The 25,698-nt window shown below is 39.1% G+C and overlaps 2 protein-coding genes across 31 annotated transcripts in view; one reads left to right on the top strand and one right to left on the bottom strand.

Moving 5' to 3' along the window:
* TASP1 (taspase 1) overlaps positions 1-25,698 on the bottom strand; it is a 318,225-nt gene that overhangs the window by 244,682 nt on the left and 47,845 nt on the right. For 26 of the 30 annotated variants that reach the window (XR_015138791.1, XR_015138798.1, XR_015138800.1 and 23 more), the window contains 2 exons: positions 20,507-20,591; positions 8,020-8,099 (listed from right to left, as the gene is read on the bottom strand). Coding sequence is in view for 14 of the 30 variants with exons in the window: in XM_086331228.1 (XP_086187354.1) it covers positions 8,020-8,099; positions 20,507-20,591 (165 nt within the window). In the remaining 16 variants the exon portion in view is untranslated. The remainder of the gene's footprint in view (positions 1-8,019; positions 8,100-20,506; positions 20,592-25,698) is intronic. The other 4 variants (XR_015138795.1, XR_015138794.1, XM_086331232.1 and 1 more) reach the window with 1 other exon arrangement.
* Positions 23,604-24,041, top strand: LOC147361267 (histone H4-like). The gene has a single exon (XM_086331234.1). It carries the CDS (start codon positions 23,691-23,693, stop codon positions 24,000-24,002), a length of 312 nt encoding a protein of 103 aa, XP_086187360.1. The 5' UTR covers positions 23,604-23,690; the 3' UTR covers positions 24,003-24,041.

Here is a 25,698-nt window from a genome sequence, read left to right as displayed (position 1 = left end):
AAAGATATTTTTGAAAATCATATTATACCACTATTTACCTAAAAACTAAGGATACTGCAGTATGATACCATTTATCTACTTATAAAAAGAATACTACTACACATTTCAATACTTCTGTTGGAACAGAGAAAAGCAAATCAAAGAGGTAACTGTGCTTATCAGATTGGGCAGGAGACGGCAAATGGGAATGGAAGTATAAAGGAAGACCAGGTTTACGGAGAATGCTCCAATATTTGAGAACACAACATATTCCTATGCCATGCAATTAAAAAGTAATAATACAATGTTTAGATACATTTATTTATATTATTTTATTATTATAGGGCTTCCCTGATAGCCCAGTTGGTAAAGAATCCGCCTGCAATGCAGGAGACCCCGGTTCGATTCCTGGGTCAGGAAGATGCCCTGGAGAAGAGAAAGGCTACCCACTCCAGTATTCTGGCCCAGAGAATTCCATGGACTATATAGTTCATGGGGTCGCAAAGAGTCAGACATGACTGAGCGATTTTCACATATTTACAAAACATATAGCTTATATCAGATTAACCCACAGATCAACTGTTATAAACTCTGGACAGAATTTTTAAATTTAAACACACACACACACACCTATTTGAAGGCAAGTGATCAAAAGCTGACAAAAATAGGAGAGGATTCAACCACTGAGAGAAAAGAAACACACTGGGTGAGATCCACATTCAAATAGCTTTCCCCACGAGGCACTCCCTACTCTGTGAGACGCACAGAAAATAGAGCTCAGGTAGAAAACCACAGTCTTACAGGTCAGAAATGAAGGAGTGTGGGGCTACTGAAGTCACTGGAAGGGAGGGAGGAATCCTGCAAAGGAGAAACCTACAAAAGGAAGCCCAAAATCTATGTATGTGTCAGTCCCTCAGTCGTGTCTGACTCTCTGCGACCCCACGGACCATAGCACGGCAGGCTCCTCTGTCCATGGAGTTCTCCAGGCAAGCATACATGAGTGGGCAGCCACTCCCTTCTCTAAAGGATCTTCCCGACCCAGGGACTGAACCCTGGTCTCCTGCACTGTAACAGAGCCACCACGGAAGCCCCAAATCTATGTGAAAGTCCCCTCAAATCTTGAATGAGAGCTTAACTGTTCATACAAGATGCAAGATTCCATGAAGTCCACAGAGAAGGGACTTCCCTGATGGTCCAGCTGGTAAGACTCTGCACTCCCAATGCAGGGGCCCAGGTTTGCCGCCTGGTCAAGGGACTAGACCTCACACGCCACAACGAGGATCCTGCGGGCGGCAGCAGAAGAGCCCACATGCCACAGTGAAGACCTGGTGCCCACATGCCACAGTGAAGACCTGGTACAGTCAAGTCAAAAAAAAAATAGTTCACTGAGGAAAATAATGGCTGAAAAGTGGACAGATGTTTTAGTAAATACCCACTGTATGAGAGACAAAGTTTGAGACTTTCCAGTGTAAACCCCAGAAAGACCATATCTTAGGAATAAAGACCACAGCTGGTACTAAGGGACAACTCTAGGATTAAGAACAAAATTGAAACAGACTCACTTTAACAAAGCCTGAAACGAGGCTGTGACAATATCAAGGTGATTTGCAAATAATTTAATTACATACTAGAACAAGTTCAACATCATTCAAAGGAAGATAAATCATAGTTTCTAAAATGTATCATCGACATGCTCAAATTGTAATTTAAAAAAAAAAAGTTTAAGACATGCAACTAAATGGAAAATTTGTGACCAAGGTCACAAAAAAAAAAAAAATATCAATTGAAACTGACCTACAGATTACCCAGATTTCAGAATTACCAAATATTTCAAACAATTAAAACATTGTTATTAATAACAATGATAAATATGTCAACAATGGATACAGTGGGTTGAAGATATGGGAAATTTCAAGACAGAGATGAAAGCTGTTTCCTTTTTTTTTTAAGGAAAACTTTAAAACTGAAAAACACAACATCTTGTGCTTGCTTTTTTAAATCATAACAAAAGATTAATATCAAATTAGATACTGCAGGAGGAAAGATAAACAAGCTCGAAGACAATTCAACAGAAACCACAAATAGAAGAAGTGTGATGGTTAGTTTTATTTGTCAAAGTGACTGAGCCAGAGTGCCCAGATACTGGTCAAACACTATTCCAGGCGTGTCTGTGAGTGTGTGCTTGCTGAGGATGAGATTTACACTGAAGTTGATAGAGTAAAGCAGACTGCCCTCCCTAAACTGGTAGACCTCATTTAATCAGCTCAGTGCCTTAACAGAACAAAAAGGCAGAGACTCTCCCCTGAGTAAGAGAGAAATCTTCTTGCCTGACTGCCTTTGAACTAGAATGTCAACTTTTTCCTACCTTCAGACTTGAACTGAAACATTAGCTCTTCCTGCTTTTGAGCATGCCAGCCTTCACACTGAAACTACACAGTCCAGCTGACCTGGTTTTCAAGCCTTTGAACTTAGATTGAAATCACTCCATTGACTCTCCTGGTCTCTAGCATGGTGTCTGATCCTGCAGATCTTGGGACTTGTCAACTTCCACAACTACATGAGCCAATTCTTTATAATATCTCATAGATAGATAGATACTGGTTCTGTTTCTATGGGAATCTTGATTATCACAGAAAGCAGAGAACAAACACTGGGAAAAAAATTAGAGCTTGAATAATACATGAAAGTGTCAAATGTTTACTATAGGTGAAATGCAAGTCCTAGAAACAGAAGAGGGAGAGCAAGAATATGAGGGAGAGTAACTGTTTAAAAACTGGATCCGCAACAAAACCAGCACAAAGAAAACCACACTTTGGCAAAAACAAATAAAAAAAACAATTCTTAAAAACAATCAAAGAAAAAGAAGACACATTATACAGAGGAAAGCAATAACAATCATGTCTGACTTCCTAACAGAAACAATGGAATCCAGAAGATAATGGAATAACATCTTTAAAAAGTGTTCAAAGGATACAATGGAACATTATTCATCTAGTCAAGGCTATGGTTTTTCCAGTAGTCATGTATGGATGTGAGAGTTGGACTGTGAAGAAAGCTGAGCGCTGGAGAATTGATGCTTTTGAACTGTGGTCTTGGAGAAGACTCTTGAGAGTCCCTTGGACTGCAAGGAGATCCAACCAGTCCATTCTGAAGGAGATCAGCCCTGGGTGTTCTTTGGAAGGAATGATGCTAAAGCTGAAGCTCCAGTACTTTGGCCACCTCATGCGAAGAGTTGACTCATTGGAAAAGACTCTGATGCTGGGAGGGATTGGGGGCAGGAGGAGAAGGGGACGACAGAGGATGAGATGGCTGGATGGCATCACTGACTCGATGGACGTGAGTCTCAGTGAACTCCGGGAGTTGGTGCTGCGATTCATGGGGTCGCAAAGAGTCGGACACGACTGAGAGACTGATCTGAAGAAGGAAATCCTGATATATATAGATATATCATCTACAATATAGATGAACTTTGGAAACATACTAAGGAAATAATCCAGACACAAAAGGACAAATATTATGTGATTCCATTTAGAGAAGGAACCTAGAATAGGCAAACTCATAGACAAAGTAAGCAGAAGAGAGGTTGCCAGGGGCAGGGAAGAGGCGTGGTGGGTAATCACTGTTTACTAGATACAGAGTTTCTGTCTGAGTTAAGGAGACAATAGGAATGGACAACGGTAATAGTTAATCAACACTGTGAATGTACTTAATACCACTGAGTCACACACTTAAAAACTGTTAAAATGGTAAATTTTACATTATGAATATTTTAACACAATTTTTTGAAAGTGCTAAAAGAAAAAAAAAAAAACAAAAACCTGCCAACCTAGAAGTCTATATCCAACAAAAAATATCTTTTCAAAGCAAAAGGAAACTAAGGACTTTTTTTCCCCCAGATAATGAAAGCTGAGAAAATTTTTCACTACCACATCTACCACAATTACCAGAAAAGTTTTTGCATTCCAAGCTAAAGGAAATGATGCCAGAAAGAAATTCAAATCTACATACAGGAATGAAATAAGTAATTATATGTGAAAATGTGTAAGAAATTTAGGATAAACCTTAGAAAGACATTCTGAAAGTTGAAGGAGAATAAAAACCTACAAATTATGCCCCCTAAAGGTAATCAAGTATAAAGCATTATCATTAAACAGCACCAAAACACCATTTTATTTATACTGAGGATTAAACAAATGGCTGAATATCGGATGGTATTTAAAATTTCTTTAATCTAAATAATAGTTATAGCTTCTCCTTTTAAATTTGTAAGTCAAAACCATTCTTTTTTGCCAAAACAAAAAATGAATATATCACTTAACTTTCAAACACCTTATTTATTCAGAGATTTCTTGTTGATTGGGTATATGTCATTAAAAAAAAAAAAAAAAAAAAAAACCTATGATACCTTATGTTTTTCTTATTCCAAGTATAAAATACTAATATATAGTCAAAAATAATTTTGCCATCTTGCAAAAATCTAGTACTATTTTATAATATGTTTTTATATAAATGTTCTGAAGTAAAATTGGCAGACTGAATGCATGAATTCATCCCCATGCCCTACTAAAAATTTACCAGAAAGAAATGTAAGTGGGGAGGAAGACTGGCATACACAAGGGGTGAGTATAAGAGAAGAGTGATATCAGCAGTTTTAGAAAATAGAAAGCAAGTAACTAATCGAGCAGAAGAAGATGAACCCCAATGCCCACTAGCCAGGACATCACAAATCAAACTAATCTCGGCCAAACTAAACTAATTTCTGCCAAAGAAACATCAAGAGAACTTGAAACAGAAGGCACCTGGTGTGTCTGAAAGCCAGGTCGGGACTAAAACCAGGAGAACAGGCAGATGGAGATGCCCAGATCCTTTCCTTGCACTTGCAGAAAACATGAAGCTACCTCCTGGAGAGACTGAACCAGACGGGCCCCAATTTAGCTGACATGGAGCACAGCTGGGAGCAGGCACGGACTCTACCTAAAAAAACAGACTTTGACGTAAAAGTCTGAGGAAGGCAAAGGAACACCTCCAGCCCTTCCCATGTGCTATACCCAAATACGGGATACCGCCCTCCCAGAGGTGGGAAGATGTCTCTCCCTAACCCAGGAGAAAAACTGCATAGAGAAATTACCACGCCTCCTCTCTTGAGGTCAAACAGACCTGCCCTCACACACAAAGCTGCCAACAGGCCTTTAGGTGCCTCACTCGGGAATATGAAACGGCAGAGGGCCACTAGATAGCTGAGGAAATTAGCAAACATGTATTAGTGTCCAAAACACACAAACACAAAGACAGAGGAAGCAGAAATAGCAGATAAGAGCACGTTTTAAACCATAATATCCCAAGAGAGAAAGCAAAAATGCTGAGTTCATGAAACAAGAACAAGGATCATGTTTTAAAAGTATTAATCATAGATCCATGGATTGGAGCCCACCAGGCTCCTCTGTAAAGCCATGGGATTTTCCAGACAAGAGTACTGGAGTAGGTTTCTATCTCTCCTCCAAGGGATCTTCCCGACCCAGGGATCAAACCCACAGCTCCTGCATCTTGGGAGTCTTTACCTGCTGAGCCATCAGTAAAGCTGAAAAATACTAAAATCAAAATTACAAATTCATTAGAAGTAGAAGATTTGGAAGATAAAATTGAAGAAACTTCCCAGACAATAGGATAAAAGAGATTTTTAAAAGGAGGAAAAAAAAGTAACTGTTGAAAAGGATACATAGGATTAGAGCACAAGATCCAACCTCCAATTCATAGATATTAGAAAAATATAGAGAAGTAGGTGGAGACCGTTATCACAAGATCTTCTACAAAAAATCTCTCCAAACAGAAACAGATGGATTTCCAGATGGAAAGGCCAAAAGTGGACTCAGTAATCATAAATAGAAAAACAGACTTATCCCAAAGTATCATTGTCGTAATAAGAACATAGAATAAAGAACTTCCTTTGAAAGAGGAAAAATACACCACAAAGAACTGGGAACCAAAATGCCAATGGACTGCATATTAGCAAGACTGGAAGTTAGAAGATGGAGCAATTTCTTCAGAAACCTAAGTGTAAGTGATTTCCCATCTTACATATACCAAATGTGGGAGTAAAACAAGGAAAAAAAAAAAAAACCCACACATTCCATTCAGGAAGCAGCCACATTGATACTGGAGAGAGGAAAAGGCAACTCCAGAGTGACAGAGCAGTGAGGAGCAGAGGACAGCTGCACAGCAGGCCTAGGGGCAGCACCCAGGCAGAGCCAGGTTGCCAAGGGGCCTGTGTCCAGGGAAAAACAAAACCAACTGGCACAGCGGCTCTACCCCAAGATCCACTGGGGAGAGCTTAAAGCAGAATTAGTGACAGGGACTGTGAGAACACAGAGGTCTCATCCTCCCTGCCTCCCTGCACACACACTTCTCCCGCCTGCCTCTCGCCAGTCCAACTTTCAGTGATATTAAACTCATTTTGTGAATATGTTACTAACAGCTGGTCCTTGCTAAACACTTGCTGTGATAGATAATTATCTCTTTTTTCTACAACTTGGTTTCCTTGGAGCCAATGAGTCCTCATTTTTCCATTTGATTATTTAAATTATACTCATAGATTACTTGGAGAAGGCAATGGCACCCCACTCCAATACTCTTGCCCGGAAAATCCCATGGACAGAGAAGCCTGGTGGGCTACAGTCCATGGGGTCACTATGAGTCGGACACGACTGAGCAACTTCACTTTCACTTTTCACTTTCACGCATCGGAGAAGGAAATGGCAACCCACTCTAGTGTTCTTGCCTGGAGAATCCCAGGGATGGGGGAGCCTGGTGGGCTGCTGTCTATGGGGTCGCACAGAGTCGGACACAACTGAAGTGACTTAGCAGCAGCAGCATAGATTACTTAATAAATTTTTTTTTTGTCTATGTTTTTAAACAATTTCTTTGTTTTATGATAAATATGCAGTCATGACTTCTTTCTCAAGATAGACATATGAAACACACAAATATAGATATTTATATCCATTTTTTACTTTTTAAAGTCATTATTAGATTTAATCATGTCTTTATAACAATTTCTAGTTACTTCATAACATTTTATTATAAGAATATGTGACGGTTTATTTACTTACATTCTTCTGGGTTGGATATAAGAGTTTCTCAAAATTTTTTATAATTGTTAATGTTTTTCTTTCTCTTTTTCTTAATTGAAGTATAGTTGATGTACAATATGATATAAGTAGCAGATGTACAGTACAGTGATTCACAATTTTTAAAGCTTACATTCTACTTATAGTTATTAGCTATATTCCCTGTGTAGTACAATATATCCTTGTAGTTTATTTTATACATAATTGAATTTTTTTTACATTTTTAATAATGGTCACTGAGCACCCTTCTACATAAATTTGTCTATATCTCCAATAACAAGTTCAGAGAAGCAGAATGGGTTTAAGGCTTTGGATTTATATTACTCAACAACATCCTCCCAAATTTCTGCCAATCTACATTTGTACCTACAATGTATTATGTTCATCTGACCACACACTTACCAGCAGTAATATATTTTTTAACTCCTTCACCAAGTAAGAGGGATTTAACAAGTAAGATTTATCATGTACTCATCTTAATTTAAATGTCCCTATTAATTGTTGTATTATCTATTTATGACCTTTGACCTTTTTCCTGTTTTTTTGTTTTTCCTTCTCCTACACTTGGTACCTAGATAGGCCTTCTTCGGCTCAAGGATTGGTAAATGTTGACCTATGTTTTCTTCTCTCTCTTTAAGTGGGTGGTATTATGGTTTGACTGTCAGTAATTATTTTAAGTAGCCTACAAAGGATCCTTTAACAATACTTCTATAAAAGCATGAGAGAGCAGGAGTGGGGGGCCCTCAGGAAGATAAAGTTGACTGAACATCAACCAACTTTCTACGTATCTTTTAACTAAAATATTTCAATATACAAGCTTTCTTCCTTAAATACAGGTGCTACATGGATCAAAAGCAATGTAACACTTTCAGGTATATATGCTAATACAGCTTAATTTTGAAAAGTTTTTACTCACTTGTGGTCATGATGCTAGGAGGGCAAGAGGGTATTCCATGATCTACTGCCCATCTGTAGGCTCCTTCTCCAACTAAAAAGCTAACAACAGAAAGATTATTCTTTTAAAAATTCAGTGTCATCTTCTCCTACATGTATATAGGCAATAAATAAATATATTTATTTGTATACATATATTTATATACATATATAATAAAGTAAGATAAGCAATATAATAAGACAACTAAAAATTTTGCAATACCTCAAAATAGCTATATACCAAAAGAATTCATTTAATTTTTCCCCAAGTTAGACATTTTACAGTTGGAAACAGTAAATGGTATGATATCATTTGCAATAACTAATAAGTAAAAATTGGTAAAATGCAACATAAGAAGTAAAAATAGTTGATTTCCCAATGGAAAATATAAAGATTTATCTTGGATCAAAGTGGTTCTCAGTTTTTGTACAAGAACTATTTTAATCATGTTAAGAGTTAAAGCTTAAGCAAGTGTCTTCAGAGTTGGTATTCTTGCCTAGCATAACAGCTGGATCTATCCAAAATGAGTGGGGTACATCCAGAGATGCCCAAACACAATGATATGCACTTACATTTCTAAGCCTCGATGCAATACACACACACACACACACACACATATATGATTCAGAACCATATTTTCACTGTGGTAAGGTAGTGTGGTGTGCCCCAGAGGTCATTTTTTAATCCCCAACTGCAGGTTTTAACATAACAGAAAGTGAATAAAAGGATACTGTTAGCTAACTGTAAAAGACTTCTTTCAAAGATTTCAAATAGCATGCAGGATAATTAACCACTCCATTCCCTAACACAGTAATAGCAAGCAGTTACCATAATAATCAATCACTTCATCTCCTTCCACAGCCAACTTCTTAAAGATCTCAGCCAGCCAGTAATGGATTCCTTGAACTAGAGCCTACTCATTAGTTTCCTGCTCCCCATTTTTTGTTTCTATTCCTCTAATCATCCAACAATAAAAACTCAAAGTAATACATATTGAAGTCTTTAGATTTGATTGTTAATAAGATCAATGACAGATCAGAAGAAAGTCAAAGTAGATACTTAGAAATATATTCAAACAGTTCCAAAGAGAAACTACATTGTTAGGCTCAATAACTTTTCCAATATATACAGAGCTTGGAGCTGAGGGAGCTTTTAAAAAGAAAAAAAAAAGAGGAGGGAGAGAGTCCACAAGAATAAACAACTTCACCTCTTCAAACTTGCATTTTTTTAAAAAATTCTAAAGGACTCCAAAAATAGAAAACAGCTCTCCTATTCTTGTATCAAATGAAGACCACTGCAAAGAAACAGCCAAGAAAAGCTGTCACATAAAGGAAAACGGAAGAATAATTCAAGTAGGAACTTGGATGCAAGTTGAACTATCCTGATGGCATTTGTAGCACTTTCTCCTGCTCCAAAAAGACTTTGATATAAGAAATAACTTCTACTCACGTGAAAATGTAAAGGAGATGCTGAAGTAGTGCATAAAATGATCAAGACAGAAGTTTGGAGCTGAATCTAATATCCTCAGCACACCCACTGGTCATTTGGAGCTCGATCCCAGTATCTGGGATCAAAAGCATTTTATAAAATATGCTTGGTGTTATTTTTCATTTCTCAATCATTCATAGATTTGATTCTAAATGAAATCAGTTTGCCACTGTCTGCAATGCAAGTTTTTAAATGTTAGGCATTTTATAATATTTACCAAGAAAGTGAGCATCATGGATGCTTCTGAATACCTGACTTTCCTTACTATCCAAAATTACATGTCCAGTAGTGCAACATCACAAAAAAATGGCATATAACTGCTTTTAAAATCATTTTAAAACACTATAAAATTATGTGAGCTTGGTTAAAAACTATACAATCAAAAGGGCTTCCCAGGTGGCGCTAGTGGTAAGGAATCCGCCAGCAATTCAGGAGATACAAGAGATGTGGGTTTGATCTCTGTGTTGGGAAGATTCCCTGGAGGAGAAAATGGCGACCCACTGCAGTATTCTTGCCTGGAAAATCCCACGGACAGAGAAGACTGGTGGGCTACAGTCCATGGGGTTTCAAAGTCAGACAAACTGAAGCAGCTGAGCACATCCTATAAAAGCAAAAAATCACTTCCCAGAACACTAACTGCAGCACCAACTCAAATTTTTCCCAAATATTCATGATTCTCCAAGGAGAAAGCTTTCATAGAAGTTTCATCTCAATTCACTAGGAAACCCACTGACTCCACCTTGTTAAAACACTCAGAATCTGGCCACTTCTCACCACTCCCCTGCACCACCTGGGTCTGAGCTGCCTCCGTCGCTCTCCTGGATTGCTGCAACAGCCCCTCACTCTCGTGCTTGCCTTGCTCGGTTCCCTGCCTTGGTCCCATCTCAACACACTAGCCACTGATATCCTTGGGAAATGCAAGTCAGGTAATGACACTCCTCTTCTCAAAATCCTGAGAAGCCCCTTGTGACGACACTAGCCTGCAAACTGGAGCCTTTGGCAGAATTTCCAGGCGCTCACGTGATCCAGTCCTCTCTCCCCTTCCTCCCCTCATCTCCCCCACCTCCTGGTAAGGCTACTCCAGCGTCCCGTAAAAACACAAACATGTCAAGGGAGCTCTGGTCTCAGGGCCTTGGCCCTGACTGTGCCCAGTCAGGGTCTTCCTTCTTTCCCAAATGGCAAATTTCTCCATCTGTTTAAACATATCTCCTTGATGAGGCCTGAAACTCAATACTTTAAAACTACTCAACACTCTACACTCCTCTACCCAGTACTCTTAATCTCTCTCATTCTGCCCTTTTTACATTTTTTCCACCTTATGACATACTATACACTGTGTGTGTGTGTGTGTGCTCAGTAGCTCAGTTGTGTCTGACTCTTTGTGACTCCATGAACCAACCCAGGCATCGAACCCAGGTCTCCTGCATTGCAGGTGAATTCTTTACCATCTGAGCCACCAGGGAAGCCCAGACACTGTACAGCTTACATATTATCTCTGTTGTTTACATGTCTCCCTCAAATAAACTGTAAGCTTCATTAGAGCAGGGATCTTTGTTTTTCATTGATATCCACATAGCCACTCAGAACAACGCCTAGAACACACTAATCATAAACAAACAACTGCAAGATACTCAACAAAATAATAAATGAGGGTGTCAAAATTCTCTAAAGGACAGCACTGTCCTTGTGTTATGCTCTCCTTAATTTACACTAAAGCAAGTCTAAAGTGTTACGCAACAAAAGCAACAGTGTACTGAGACCAGTGCTGACCGGGTGACCGTCAGCGAGCTGAGATACTGAAGGGCCAGCACAACCAAACACACAGAGACGCACCGAGGCCGCCTGGGATTCTACGGATGGGAACTGTTTTCAAAAATCATGACGCTATTGTCAGTCTAAAAATGGGTAATTCAGTGACTTTAGAAAGCTCTCAAAACTGCTTAAAATGCATTATGCTAGATAAGAGAGACAGAGAAGAAAATGATAGCTGCTTCTTTGGACTTCAAAACAGATTTCTGCCTGTTTTACCTAGGACTTCTTTGTTTACCACAAACACACAGAATTGAAGAAAGACCATCAATTTGGTGGCTACTGCTTATTTACAGCTTACAAACACAGAAAGTGCAAATAAAGGAGAACCTGCTATACGTGGAAAAAGAAATAGTGAACATATTAAATAACAAGGATTTAACTCTTCTCAAAATGTTATTGTAAAAATTTGTAAACACGTACATTACAGTGAATAGTCTATAGTGAATCCAAAAGGATCCTCACCCTATCTCACCAATGATTAACACACTGCTCGTCTTTACTTCACTCCCATCCAGACCATTCTGAAGCAAACCTCAGACATCACATAACTTCAAATATAAATATTTTAACGTCTCTAAAAAAGCAACTTAAAAAAAATACATAACCACAACATAACAAATTGACACCTTAAAAAATTTAACAATAAATCCTTGGAATCAAAAGTTTATTCAATTGATGTTCACATTTCCCTGATTTTTTCCTAAAAGTTGTGCTATTATTGTTATTTTGCCTTTTAAACTATTTTATTTGAGGGGAAATCCAACTAATCCATCCTTATTTTCTGATTAGTTGATAGGTCTTCTTATGTTTCTTTTAATCTATAGGTCTTTAAATATTCTTTTCACATTCATACAAAAGTACTAAAATCCGAATGAATTTATGAAATACAATAAGTTTAACTGCATTTTCAAATAAACAATGTACCAAAAACTAAATTTGCATCTCAAAAAATCCTAGGGTCTAACGGGCTGGAGGAAGCAAAAGCTGGAATCAAGATTGCCAGAAGAAATATCAATAACCTCAGATATGCAGATACCACCACCCTTAAGGCAGAAAGTGAAGAACTAAAGAACCTCTTGATGAAAGTGAAAGAGGAGAGTGAAAAGGTTGGCTTAAAGCTCTACATTCAGAAAACGAAGATCATGGCATCCATCCCATCACTTCATGGTGAACAGATGGGGAAACAGTGGCTGACTTCATTTTTCTGGGCTCCAAAATCACTGCAGATGATAATTGCAACCATGAAATTAAAAGACACTTACTACTTGGAAGGAAAGTTATGACCAACCTAGACAGCATATTAAAAAGCAGAGACATTATTTTGCCAACAAAGGCCCATCTAGTCAAGGCTATGGTTTTTCCAGTGGTCATATATGGGACGTGAGAGTTGGACTATAAAGAAAGCTAAGTGCTGAAGAATTGATGCTTTTGAACTGTGGTGTTGGAGAAGACTCTTGAGAGTCCCATGGACTGCAAGGAGATCCAACCAGTCCATTCTAAAGGAGATCAGTCCTGGGTGTTCATTGGAGGGAGTGATGTTGAAGCTGAAACTCCAATACTTTGACCACCTGATGCGAAGAGCTGACTCACTGGAAAAGACGCTGATTTTGGGAAAGATTGAGGGTAGGAGGAGAAGTGGACGACAGAGGATGAGATGGTTGGATGGCATCACTGACTCAGTGGACATGAATTTGGGTAAACTCCGGGAGTTGGTGATGGACAGGGAGGCCTGACATGCTGCAGTCCATGGGGTTGCAAAGAGTCAGACACGATTGAGCAACTGAACTGAACTGAACTGAATGAGCATTTTAGGTTAACTCATATTAAACATGAAGCAACAATGTTTTCCAAGCCTTCCCTTTTTCACCAAAAGAAACAAAATTTCCAAAAATTATAACTTGGACTTCCCCAGAGGTACAATGGATAAGAACCTGCCGGCCAATGCATAGGACACAGGTTCAACCCTTGATCCAGGAAGATTCCACATGCCAAGGAGCAACTCAACTGTGCACCACGACTCCTGAGCCCACATGCCACAGCTGCTGAAGCCCAGATGCCCAGAGCCCATGCTCCGCAGTGAGAGGCCACCACAACGAGGAGCCCACGCACGGCCACTGGAGAGCAGATCCCGCCTGCCACAACTAGAGAAAACCCACACACAGCGACGAAGACCCAGCACAGCCAAGATAAATAAATGAATGAAATGAACTATACAGTGAAAAAAGAAAATGCCAAGTCAAACAAAACTATTAAAGTTTATACTTATAAAAAATTATAACTTATTCTATAATAGGTTAGGAGTTAGCAAATTTTTTCAGCTAGAGGGCCAGACAGCAAATAATTTAGGCTTTGTACCCAGATGTCTCGGATGCAACAGCTCCTTTGCAGAGCACAAGCAGCCACAGGCAGTATGCACACAAATGGGAGTGGCTGTGTTCCCAAAAAACGCGACTGACAAAAACAGGCAGCAGACCAGATCTGTCCCATAGGCCGTAGTTTGACAACCTTTGTTCTAGATGGTAAGGCCTATCAAAGTTACACCATATCATCACGGAGGAGAAAAGAGTGAAAATATACTTTTATAAATAAAATCAACTTGGGAAAACATGGCACAGTTTATGATAATCAGTTCAGTCGCTCAGTTGTGTCTGACTCTTTGCTAACCCATGAATCGCAGCACGCCAGGCCTCCCTGTCCATCACCAACTCCCGGAGTTCACTCAAACTCACGTCCATTGAGTCGGTGATGCCATCCAGCCGTCTCATCCTCTGTCGTCCCCTCCTCCGTTCCACCAAATTTATGAAGATATCAAATATTCAGCTAGTCTGACCAAATACCAAAATTTAAATAATGCATCATGTCATGCTGACAATAACCAGAAAATTAAAATATAAAAGATTATCAGCTAATAAAAATACCATTCCTCCTAAAATTCTGCTGAGGGATTTTTTTTTTTTTAAGAAAGAATAAGAGTTTACAAAATTCTAACAACTTTCGATGCAGCTGAAACAGACATACTCCCTGTCTTCCTCAATGAGGTATACAGAGAGATGAACTTTTTATTTGAAGACTTCTTAGAAAACACCCAATGCTCTGCTGCCCCCATAGTTACCTGCCTCTTCAATAGATGACAACAGAAGACCATGGTTTCTAAGTCTTCCATCTGCTTTTGATAGTTTTTATATCCCTATATCTAACACACAGGAATTAAACAATAAATATTTGCTGAATGAAGGAATGGTAAGCGATGAGTAACTAAATGGATGTAAACAGCTATTTCTTACTATTATAAAAGAATTTTACTGCCTTGTTATGAGTTCTAGTCTGCTGCTTCTAATGTGATAAGGAAGGACTCCATAAAATTTTAATAGTATAACAAGTCAAATAAGGTACTCAGTTTCTTCATCTACAAAATGTATGTTATGCTCATAAATCATTTTATGATATTATGAGACAATGCATATGAATCACATAAAACAGTGCCTCTCACAGTGTACGAATGCATAAGGGTCACTATTATCATTACAGAAATTACATAACTAGGCTTATTAGGGTTGCGTGTAAACAAACTTAAAGTAAAAACATGATAAATTTAATTTCATTTATTTAGGATACTCAGGAGGCTTTCCTGGTGGCTCACATGGTAAAAAATCTACCTGTGATGTAGGAGAACCAGGTTCAATCCCTGGATAGGGAAGATGCCGTGGAGGAGGAAATGGCAACCCACTCCAGTATTCTTGCCTGGAGAATTCCATGGAGAGAGGAGCCTAGTGGGCTAAAGTCCACAGGGTTGCAAAGAATCAGACACAACTGAGCAGCTAACGCACACAAAGAATCCTCAGGGAATCTGGGTTTTTTCCACAGTGCAGGTATTTGAGAGATTTTTGCTTTTGGACAAGATGGAGTAACAGGAATACATTTACACTCTTGCCTGAACCAAAGGGGAAAAAAATCAGACAAATACAGAAAACAGTTTTCACACATTAGCCAGTAGGCAGCATAGGACAGTGATCCTTGAGAGAAAGGAAACAAACTGGATAAACCTTATGATGGCCCCGCTTACTGCCTGGAGAGTTTCCTGCCACGGCACAGGAACAGGAACTCAGAACAGGAACCCTGCAGTCTCTGTGAGTTGAAGACAGAGAGCTGGGCATCCAGAGACGCCCAGGTGGCCAGAGTTCACAGGGCAGAAACCCAGGGAAGAGAGTCACACAGAGAAAAGACTCCGGAAATCTGCAGAGTCCCTCCAGTCTTCAGCTTTGTCTTCAGTGTATGTGTAAAAGGAAATTATCAAAGTCTGGGAAAGAATAACATGCAAGTTTTAAAGGTAACAATCCCCAAGTTCACATAGGGCCAGAACAGCTCCTGTTCCCAGTAGTCACACTAAAAAAATAAAACCTCATTCTGGTTACATCTGTTATAGTACTCAGAAGGGTTTTGCCTAGCAGCAAAGCAAAGTTAGCTCAAGGCTAAATGCTTCTCTAGTTCGTGTAACAAAGTATAAAGCAAGGCCTGAAAGGATGACGCTGTCTCTAAATAAATTAACCACATCCTAGAATTGAAGTACAAAAATATCCAACACCAAATAAGGCAAAACTCACAATGTGTGGAATCTAATAAAAAAATTACCAAACATGAAGAAGCAGGAAAATGTAACCTATAATGAGAAAAATCATTCCATTGAAAACCCAGAAATGACAAAGATGATAGAATTAGTAAACAAAGATATTAAAAGTTACTATAATTGTATTCATATGCTCAAGAAGTTACAGGAAATATTAAACATGTTAGGCAGATACACAGAAGACATTTTTTTAAAGATACAAATCAAACTTCTGGAGATTAAAAACTACAATGTCAGAAATGAAAAATAAACTGGATGGGATTAACAGGTGACTAGGTATTGCCACTCAGTGTTCTTCCCTGGAGAATCCCAGGGATGGGGGAGCCTAGTGGGCTGCCGTCTATGGGGTCGCACAGAGTCGGACACGACTGAAGTGACTTAGCAGCAGCAGCAGGTATTGCCAAAAAATAATTAGTAAACAGCAGTAGAAATTATTCAAAATGAAACAAAGAGAAAAATTAATGGGAAAAATAAAAAAATTATCAGTACCACTATGAGAGGTCAAATATACATGTAACTGGAATCCTAGAAGACAGAAGAGGAGGGATCGAGAAAGACACATCTGAAGAAATAACAGCCAAAAATTTTTCCAAATTTGATGACATATATCGCTACATATCCAGGAAGCAAAATGAACACAAACCAAAGACATTACAGGAAAACTACAGACCAAAGTCTCTCATAAACACAGATGCAAAAAGTATTTTAAAAAGTTAGTAAATTGGATCCAGTAACATATAAAAGGATAATACATTGTAACCAAGTGGAATTTATTCCAGGAATGCAACTGTTACTTTAAGAGTCGAAAATCACCCAATCACTGTATTAACTGACTAAATAAGAAAGAGCATCACAAATAGATACAGAGAAGTATTTGAAAAAGTACAATACCCATTCCTATTAAAAATTCTCAGCACATTAGGAAAAGAAGGGAACTTTCTCAGCATGATAGAGAGCATCTATGATAAACCTATAGCAGCCATAATGTGTGTAAAGTGTTAGTCATTCAGTCATGTCTGACTCTTTGCAACCCCGTGGACTGTAGCCTGCCAGGCTCCTCTGTCTATGGAATTATCCAGGCAAGAATACTGGAATTGGTTGCCCCTTACTCCAGAGGATCTTCCTGACCCAGGGATCAAACCCGTGTCTCGCATACTGCAGGCAGATGCTTTACCATCTAAGCCATGAGGGAAGCCCGTCATATCTAAGGGTAAAGAACAAATGCACCCTCCCTAAGATTACAAATAAAGCAAGGGTGTTCACTCTCGCATTTCTATTTCACATTGCATAGGAGGTGCTAGGCAGTGCAATAAGGAAAAAGAAAGTAATTAAAGGAATGGACATAAAAAGGAAATAAAACTATTTTTATTCCCAGAAGACAGAACTATCTATGTAGAAAACTTCATGGAATCTATAAAAACAAAATGAGAACAAATGAATTTAGCAAATTTCCAAGCCAGAATATCAATATAAGGAAATCAATTATATTTCTATATTGGTAAGGAACACTGGTATTTAACTTTTTTAAAGTATGAAATTTATCACAGCAACAAAAAGAAACACTTACGTATAAACTTGTTAAAAGCTGTGCAAAATCTGTACACTGAAAATTATAAAACACTGTTCAGAGAAGTTAAAGAAGACCTTAAAAAATGAATCAAGTTAAAAACCTAATCAAAATTCTAGCAGGTTATTCAAAGAAACTGACAGGATAATTATAAAATTCACATGAAAGTGCAAAATGCCTAAAATGGTCAAATCAATTTTGAAAACAAAAAATAAAGCTGAAGAACAATGTGAGAAAATTAGATCACTAATTCCAAGCAACTATAGGATCACCTTCTGACATTATTTTAATACAGAGATGACCATTGCTTTTTCACATATATTTCATCTTTGTAAAATATAAAAATATTATACATATCCCCTTTGACAACTGCCTCATCTTGTTCCTTCCTTCCTGCTTCCTAGAGGTAATTACGGTCTCGTGACCTTCTTTCCAGAACTTTTTTGTACATCTATGTACGTGTCTGTGTAGACTTAGAAAATCAGAGTGCTAGCATACCTCGGAGATACTGCAGGTTCAGTTCCAGACCACCACAATTAAGTGAACGTCACAATAAAGCAAGTCACACAAATTTTCCGATTTCCCAGTTCATATGTTTACACTACACTGTATTCTATTAAGACTGCGATAGCACTATGCATACAATAATACTGGACACACCTTAATCTAAAAACAGGATATTGCTAAAAAATGCTAAGCATCACCTGAGCCTTCAGCAAGTCATAGTAAACAACACTAAACACCACTGATCATAGAGTACCATAACAACTATCATCATGAAAACATTTGAAATATTGGGAGAATTACCAAAATGTAACGCAGAGACATCAAGTGACCAAATGCAGTTGGGAAAATGGCTCAAAGCACAACTACCACAAACCTTCAATCTGTTAAAATATATATATATACAGTATCTGTAAAGCACAATAAAATGAGGTATGCCTTTGTTGTATGTGTTTAATACCATAAAGGAATAGATGAGAATGAGAAAAGCTTCAATTCTGGACAGCTGTTACCTAGGGCAGGGCCAGAGATGGGGTCAGGGTATGAGCATGGGTCAGCAGAAGGATAAGGATGCCCTTAGCAAGGATCGCATCTACACAGCTTCGAGTCTCTTGGTAATGTTTTGTTTTCTCAACCTGGCTGGTAGGAAATAGGGATACCTTGAATACATTTGGGTAAAAAGATTTCAAGATTTTTCAAAACTATATCATTTTCTATTACTTGAAAGTCAAATAACAGTGATTCCTATAGTACCACTGTCACAACTTCCAATACAGGATATTAACATAACCTTAACAGCCAGGCGTACTGAACATGTATGGTACTGAAGACAGTTGAGTATGAGACAGTACTGAGGCATAATTGTTATATTATTATCCACGTTATCGTGAAGAACAGTATGGAGGTTCCCTAAAAAACTAAAAACAGAGCTACCGTATGACCAGGTAATCCCACTCCTAGGCACATATCCAGAGAAAAAGATGAGCCTAAAGGATACAGGCACCCCAGTGTTCACTGCAGCACTGTTTACAACAGCCAGGACATGGAGCAACCTACGTGCCCATGCATATTTCACTTCAACAGGTGAACTATAAAACATTACATATATTTTATATGTACTGATGTTGAAAAAATCTCTAAGACATACTATTTAAAGAAAAAAAGAAAGTTTCAAAATAATATGTACATTGATTTTTTTTAAATATGCATAACTCTGTTTACAATGGCTAAGGCATGGAAACAACCTAAATGTCCACTGACAGAGGAATGGATGAAGATGTGCGGTGCGTGTGTGATGGAATATCACTCAGCCATTAAAAACAGTGAAATAATGTCATTTGCAGCAACATGGATGGACCTAGAGAGTCATTCTGAGTGAAGTCAGCCAGACAGAGGAGGAGAAACATGGTGTGACATCCCTTCCATGAGGAATCTAAAAGGAAATGATAGAATGAACTTACTTACAAAGCAAGAAGAGACTCACAGACTTAGAAACTGAACTATGGTTGCCAGGGGGAAGGGATAGTTAGGGAGTTTGGGATGGTCAGGGGCACACTGCAATATTTAAAATGGATAACCAACAAGGACGTACTGCACAGGACATGGAACTCGGATCAATTTTATCAGGCAGCTTGGGTGGGAGGGGACTCTGGGGAAGAACTGATACATGTGTATGTACGGCTGAGTCCCTTCGCTGTTCACCAGAAACTACCACAACACTGTTAAGTGGTTGTACTCCAATACAAAATTAAAAGTTCAAAATAAAAAAATTTAAAAAGTGGATTAAATATATCATTAGGCATGTTAACAGGATGTGATTACATTTTGCAAACACAGAAATTTACAGAATGATATAAGGGTGAAATACAATGGTGAGGATTTGCTTTAAAATACTACAGGAAAGAGACAGGTACATGAGACAGATGAAGGGCAAAAATATTAATTACTGGAGCTAGATGATAGGTTTGTGCAGGCTCTTTACAACATTCAAGTTCAAAGTTTTTTAAGGAAAATTATATTTTAATGCTGCAGAAAAGATGAATCTTACTAATGTTAGTGTCACAATGTGCTTCTCCAGAAGAGCAAAATTAAGTACTTTTATTCTGAAAACTTCTCAATAAAATGAGTTTAGACTCTGGACTCAAACATGTAAGATATTTTTAAATTCCTATAATAAAAAGACCCCAGTTAAGCACTTATTAACAGCAAAAGCATCTCTACAATCAATTACAAAACCTAAATTAACTCTGATCTCTTTTGCACATTAATCCATAATATTCTCTTCCATCTGGAGCTCTCTCTCAAAACAAAATGTTTCGAGATCACAGAACAAAGAGTGTCGTCCTCTCAAAGGCAAGCTACTGCTGATGCGTAACCAACAGCATCAGCCTTCTGTGGATAAAAATAGCCTTCAAACACCGCATGCACCAAAGACCAAGGTCCTGGGGGAAGACGGAGAAGAGCAAAGCAGTTACCAGGGAGGAATTCGGCCGGCTGAGAGCTTGCCCTTCTGCCCTTCACACAAGAGTCTGTTTGCAACTGAGACTGGGTTCTTGATTCCTATAAAATAGAATCAGCAGAAAGTGAAATCAGAAAGTCTTCAAGTTTCCCACTCAATTTTGTGGCTGTTTCAATAAGACAACTTTTAAGTATCAATATCTTGGAAAACTGTCTATAAATATACTAATGAAAACTGTTATTTATCATGAACAGTAAGGAGCAAATCAAATATATGAATACCTATAGGTATAAGAACAGAACAAATATAAAAACATACATTCTCATTTTATCATGTGCTATAGCAGCAAAGACTGAATTTGAAATAACACAAATTTAAATTAGGTTCCTTTTTAATAGATTTCAGGATAGAATTAAAAATTTAACTGGAAATTTGCCATCTATTATCAAAACCATGAATTTCCTCTAAGGAATACACCTGAGTACAAACAGCTTCAAATTTCTCTTTAGGGAGAAAAATTAATGGACAAAAATTTTAAATCTCACCTGCAAGAAAGAATAAAGTCCTACAAATGGGGAGAGAGTAGGGAGAAGAGGCCAAAGGTGTACAAGACTGAAATTGATGTGGCTAGGCTTGTTTCCAGGAGGGAAAACAAAATGGAGAGGGAGAAAAGGGTGCTTCTCCAGAGGAAAATAGGACAGGAGGTATTAGCATGAAAAAGAACTGCCAGGGTGACAACAATAATAACAAGTATGACAATGACTACGACAGAAGCCGGTGACAGTAACAGGATCCAGTATGGGCCAGGCCCAGTGCCAAACCTTAACCAGCATCAGATTATTTAACGGACACTTCACCTCTATCACATAAGTACAGTTATAAACCCTGTATGATTACTGAGCAAACATTTGCAAAGGTTAAGTTACCTGCCCAGGATCACATGCTGAGATTTTAACAGAGGCAGCTAATGACCACACCCTTGACCACTAACTTATAGTCTCAGGACACTGTTAATACAAAAAAAAAAAAAAAACAGCAGGATATAAAGAGACTGAAAAAACTCAGATTAAACAACAGATTGACTTAAAACTAGATATTTAGCTAAACACCAAAAACTACTGTCCCCCACTAAAAAAGGATAAACTATCAAAAGAAGAAAAACTCAGATCTCTGTACGAAGCTCTTAAAATAAATTTATTTCTGTGTATGATGATTCAGTGGCATAAAGACATCAATTAACTGATAAATTAACATAAATTCAAAGCTATAAATTCACCATCAGAGCTTCAAAAGGACATCTGCTGCTGCTGCTGCTAAGTCGCTTCAGTCGTGTCCAGCTCTGTGCAACCCCATAGACGGCAGCCCACCAGGCTCCCTCGTCCCTGGGATTCTCCAGGCAAGAACACTGGAGTGGGTTGCCATTTCCTTCTCCAATGCATGAAAGTGAAAAGTGAAAGTGAAGTTGCTCAGTCGTGTCTGACTCTAGTGACCCCATGGACTGCAGCCTACCAGGCTCCTCCATCCATGGGATTTTCTAGGCAAAAGTACTGGAGTGGGGTGCCATTGCCTTCTCCGCAAAAGGACCTCTATGATATATGAAAAACTGACTCTTAAATTCACCAGGTAAACTTTGTAAAAAAAAAAAAAAATTAAGAGGCACTCATTTTACAAAATACCATTTCTTATTCAAAGCTACTGTAATTGAGTGTGGTTTGTGTACAAAATAGACAAATATATCAATGGAACAGAATAAAGCTAAAGTTGAGATACAGACATGTGTGAATGAGGATATTTAATACGTAATACAGACAGTACTTCAAATGTAGGAAAGGATGGACTGTCTGTGAGAGGCGGACAGAACACAGAGCGATGGGGGTCAGACTGCTTTACAACAGTACCAGCTATCAACAGGTTGCTTTGCAGCTATAAATGCACCCTTGGTTGCCTGATGGGTAAAAGTGGGCATGGGCCATCTAACCATGCAGCTGTGGCCAGCTGGCACACGGCTCAGCTTCGTCAGGAGAGGGCACTGGAGATACAACGCAGCGGCTAGGCTCCGGGAGCTCACAGGCATTCACACTACGTGACCCACACGGCTCTCTCCAGCGCCAAGTGCTGCGGCGTGCAGCTTCTTCCAGCATTTGCCCACCACATGTTTTCCCCAACTCCTGACTCAGGCCATGGCAGCACAGCGGACAGCCCCAGAAAGAAAAGGACTATAGTCATGGATCCCACACCTTCTCCTCAGTCCCACACATAGCAAAGGATCCTGTGGGGCTGGCTGTCTAGAGAGCCAAAACCCTAGTCATCATCCTAGGAACAGAGGTTTACCTCCCACAGCTTCCTGAGCTCTGTGTGCCCACCTGCCAGTCTGAGCCCCACAGGACAGTTTCTGCTCCCACAGGAATACGGCCTGGGTAACCCAACAACCTCTCTGCCAGACAGCAGGCTGCAGCCACACCTTGTTCAGTGAGGTGTGAACTTCCTTCCACATTTCCCTTACATGTGTATTTCCCCTTTGCTCTTTACATTAAGCTTCTCCAGTTCAAACTGCTGTGTAGTATCTGTCTCCTAGCTGGACCCAGTCTGATACAATAAACTTGGACAAATTGCTAAATCTCTCCTGTGTCTCAGATTCCTCAATTATAAAGTGGGGATAAAAGTATTGATCTCAGAAAGCTTTTCTGGGCACTAAATGATTTAACACACATGAACTACTGGAGAACAATCCATGGTAACAGTCATCCAATAAATGGTTGTTGTTATTATCCTTACTATTATTGCTCAATAAACTATACAGGGACAATTTGTTGATCACTTCAGAAACTGATCAACAAACAATGCATTCAAGAAGCCAACAAAAAATAAATTACACATATATTTGAAGAATATGTAAGTGATGGACTTACAGTTATGACTGCGAGCTGACTGTGGCACAGATCATGAACTCCTTATTGCCAAATTCAGACTAAAGTTGAAGAAAGTAGGGAAAACCAAGAGACCATTCAGGTATGACCTAAATCAAATCCCTTACGATTATATAGTAGAAGTGACAAATAGATTCTAGGGATTAGATCTGATAGACAGAGTGCCTGAAGAACTACGGACGGAGGTTTGTGACATCGTACAGGATACAGTGATCAAGACCATCCCCAAGAAAAAGAAAGGCGAGTTGCTGTTGGTTTACTTTTTGTGAAACCATGTCTGGATGCGGCAAAGGCGGCAAAGGTCTGGGGAAAGGCGGCGCTAAGCGCCACCGTAAGGTTCTGCGCGACAACATCCACGGCATCACTAAACCTGCTATCCGCCGCCTGGCTCGTCGTGGTGGTGTGAAGCGCATCTCTGGGCTCATCTACGAAGAGACCCGCGGGGTCCTGAAAGTGTTTCTGGAGAACGTGATCCGGGACACGGTCACCTACACCAAGCATGCCAAGCGGAAGACGGTCACCGCTATGGACGTGGTCTACGCTCTCAAGCGCCAGGGCCGTACTCTCTACGGCTTTGGCGGTTAAGCTTTCCAGTTTGCTCTCAGGAGCTTGATTTCAACCAAAGGCCCTTTTCAGGGCCAAAAAAAAAAAGAAAAAGAAAGGCAAAAAGGCAAAAGGGTTGTCTGAGGAGGCCTTACAAAGAGCTATGAAAAGAAGAGAAGCAAAAGGCAAAGGAAAAAAGGAAAGATGTACCCATTTGAATGCAGAGTTCCAAAGAATAGCAAGGAGAGATAAAAATGCCTTCCTCAATGATCAGTGCAAAGAAATAGAGGAAAACAATAGAATGGGAAAGACTAGAGATCTCTTCAAGAAAATTAGAGATACCAGGGGAACATTTCATGCAAAGATGGTCACAACAAAGGACAGACACGTATGGACCTAACAGAAGCAGAAGATATTAAGAAGAGGTGGCAAGAACACACAGAAGAACTGTACAAAAAAGATCTTCACGACCCAGATAACCACGATGGTGTGATCACTCACCTAGAGCCAGGCATCAACGAATCTGAAGTCAATTAGCCCTTAGGAATCATCACTATGAACAAAGCTCGTGGAGGTGATGGAATTGCAGTTGAGCTATTTCAAATACTAAAAGATGATGCTGTGAAAGTGCTGCACTCAATATGTCAGTAAATCTGGAAAACTTAGCAGTAGCCGCAGGACTGAAAAAGGTCAGTTTTCATGCCAATCCCAAAGAAAGGCAATGCCAAAGAATGTTCAAACTACTGCACAATTGTACTTATCTCACACACTAGCAAAGTAATGATCAAAATTCTCTAAGTCAGGCTTCAACAGTACTTGAACCATGAACTTCCAGATGTTCAAGCTGGATTTAGAAAACGCAAAGGAACCAGAGATCAAACTGCCAAAATCTGTTGGGTCACTGAAAAAGCAAAAGAGTTCCAGAAAATCATCTATTTCTGCTTTTTTGACTATCCCAAAGCCTTTGACTGTGTGGATCACAATAAAGTGTGGAAAATTCTTCAAGAGATGGGAATACCAGACCACCGGACCTGCCTCTAGAGAAACCTGTATGCAGGTCAGGAAGCAACAGTTACAACTGGACATGGAACAACAGACTGGTTCCAAATAGGAAAACGAGTACATCAGGCTATAAATTGTCACCCTGCTTATTTAACTTCTATGCAGAGTATGTCATAAGAAATGCTGGGCTGGATGAAGCACAAGCTGGAATCAAGATTGCCGGGAGAAATATCAATAACCTCAGATATGAGATGATACCATACTTATGGCAGAAAGTGAAGAACTAAAGAGCCTTTTGATGAAAGTGAAAGAGGAGAGTGAAAAAGTTGACTTAAAGCTCAACGTTCAGAAAACTAAGATCATGGCATCCAGTCCTATCACTTCATGGCAAATAGATGGGGAAACAGTGTCAGATTTTAATTTTGGGGGCTCCAAAATCACTGTAGATGGTGACTGCAGCCATGAAATTAAAAAACACTTGCTCCTTGGAAGAAAGTTATGACCAACCTAGACATAATATTAAAAAGCAGAGACATTACTGTGCCAACAAAGGTCTATCTAGTCAAAGCTATGGTTTGTCCAGTAGTCATGTATGGATATGAGAATTGGAGTACAAAGAAAGCTGAGCACCGAAGAATTGATGCTTTTGAACTGTGGTGTTGGAGAAGACTCTTGAGAGTCCCTTGGACTGCAAGGAGATCCAACCAGTCCATCCTAAAAGAAATCTGCTGCTGCT

Source organism: Bos grunniens, chromosome 13 (assembly GCF_055505025.1).
Source record: "Bos grunniens cultivar Pamir isolate PY7600 chromosome 13, Bosgru_T2T1.0, whole genome shotgun sequence".
NCBI lineage: Eukaryota > Metazoa > Chordata > Mammalia > Artiodactyla > Bovidae > Bos > Bos grunniens.
The sequence above is the reverse complement of the archived record's forward strand: the minus strand, read 5'-3'. Positions and strand labels throughout refer to the sequence as shown.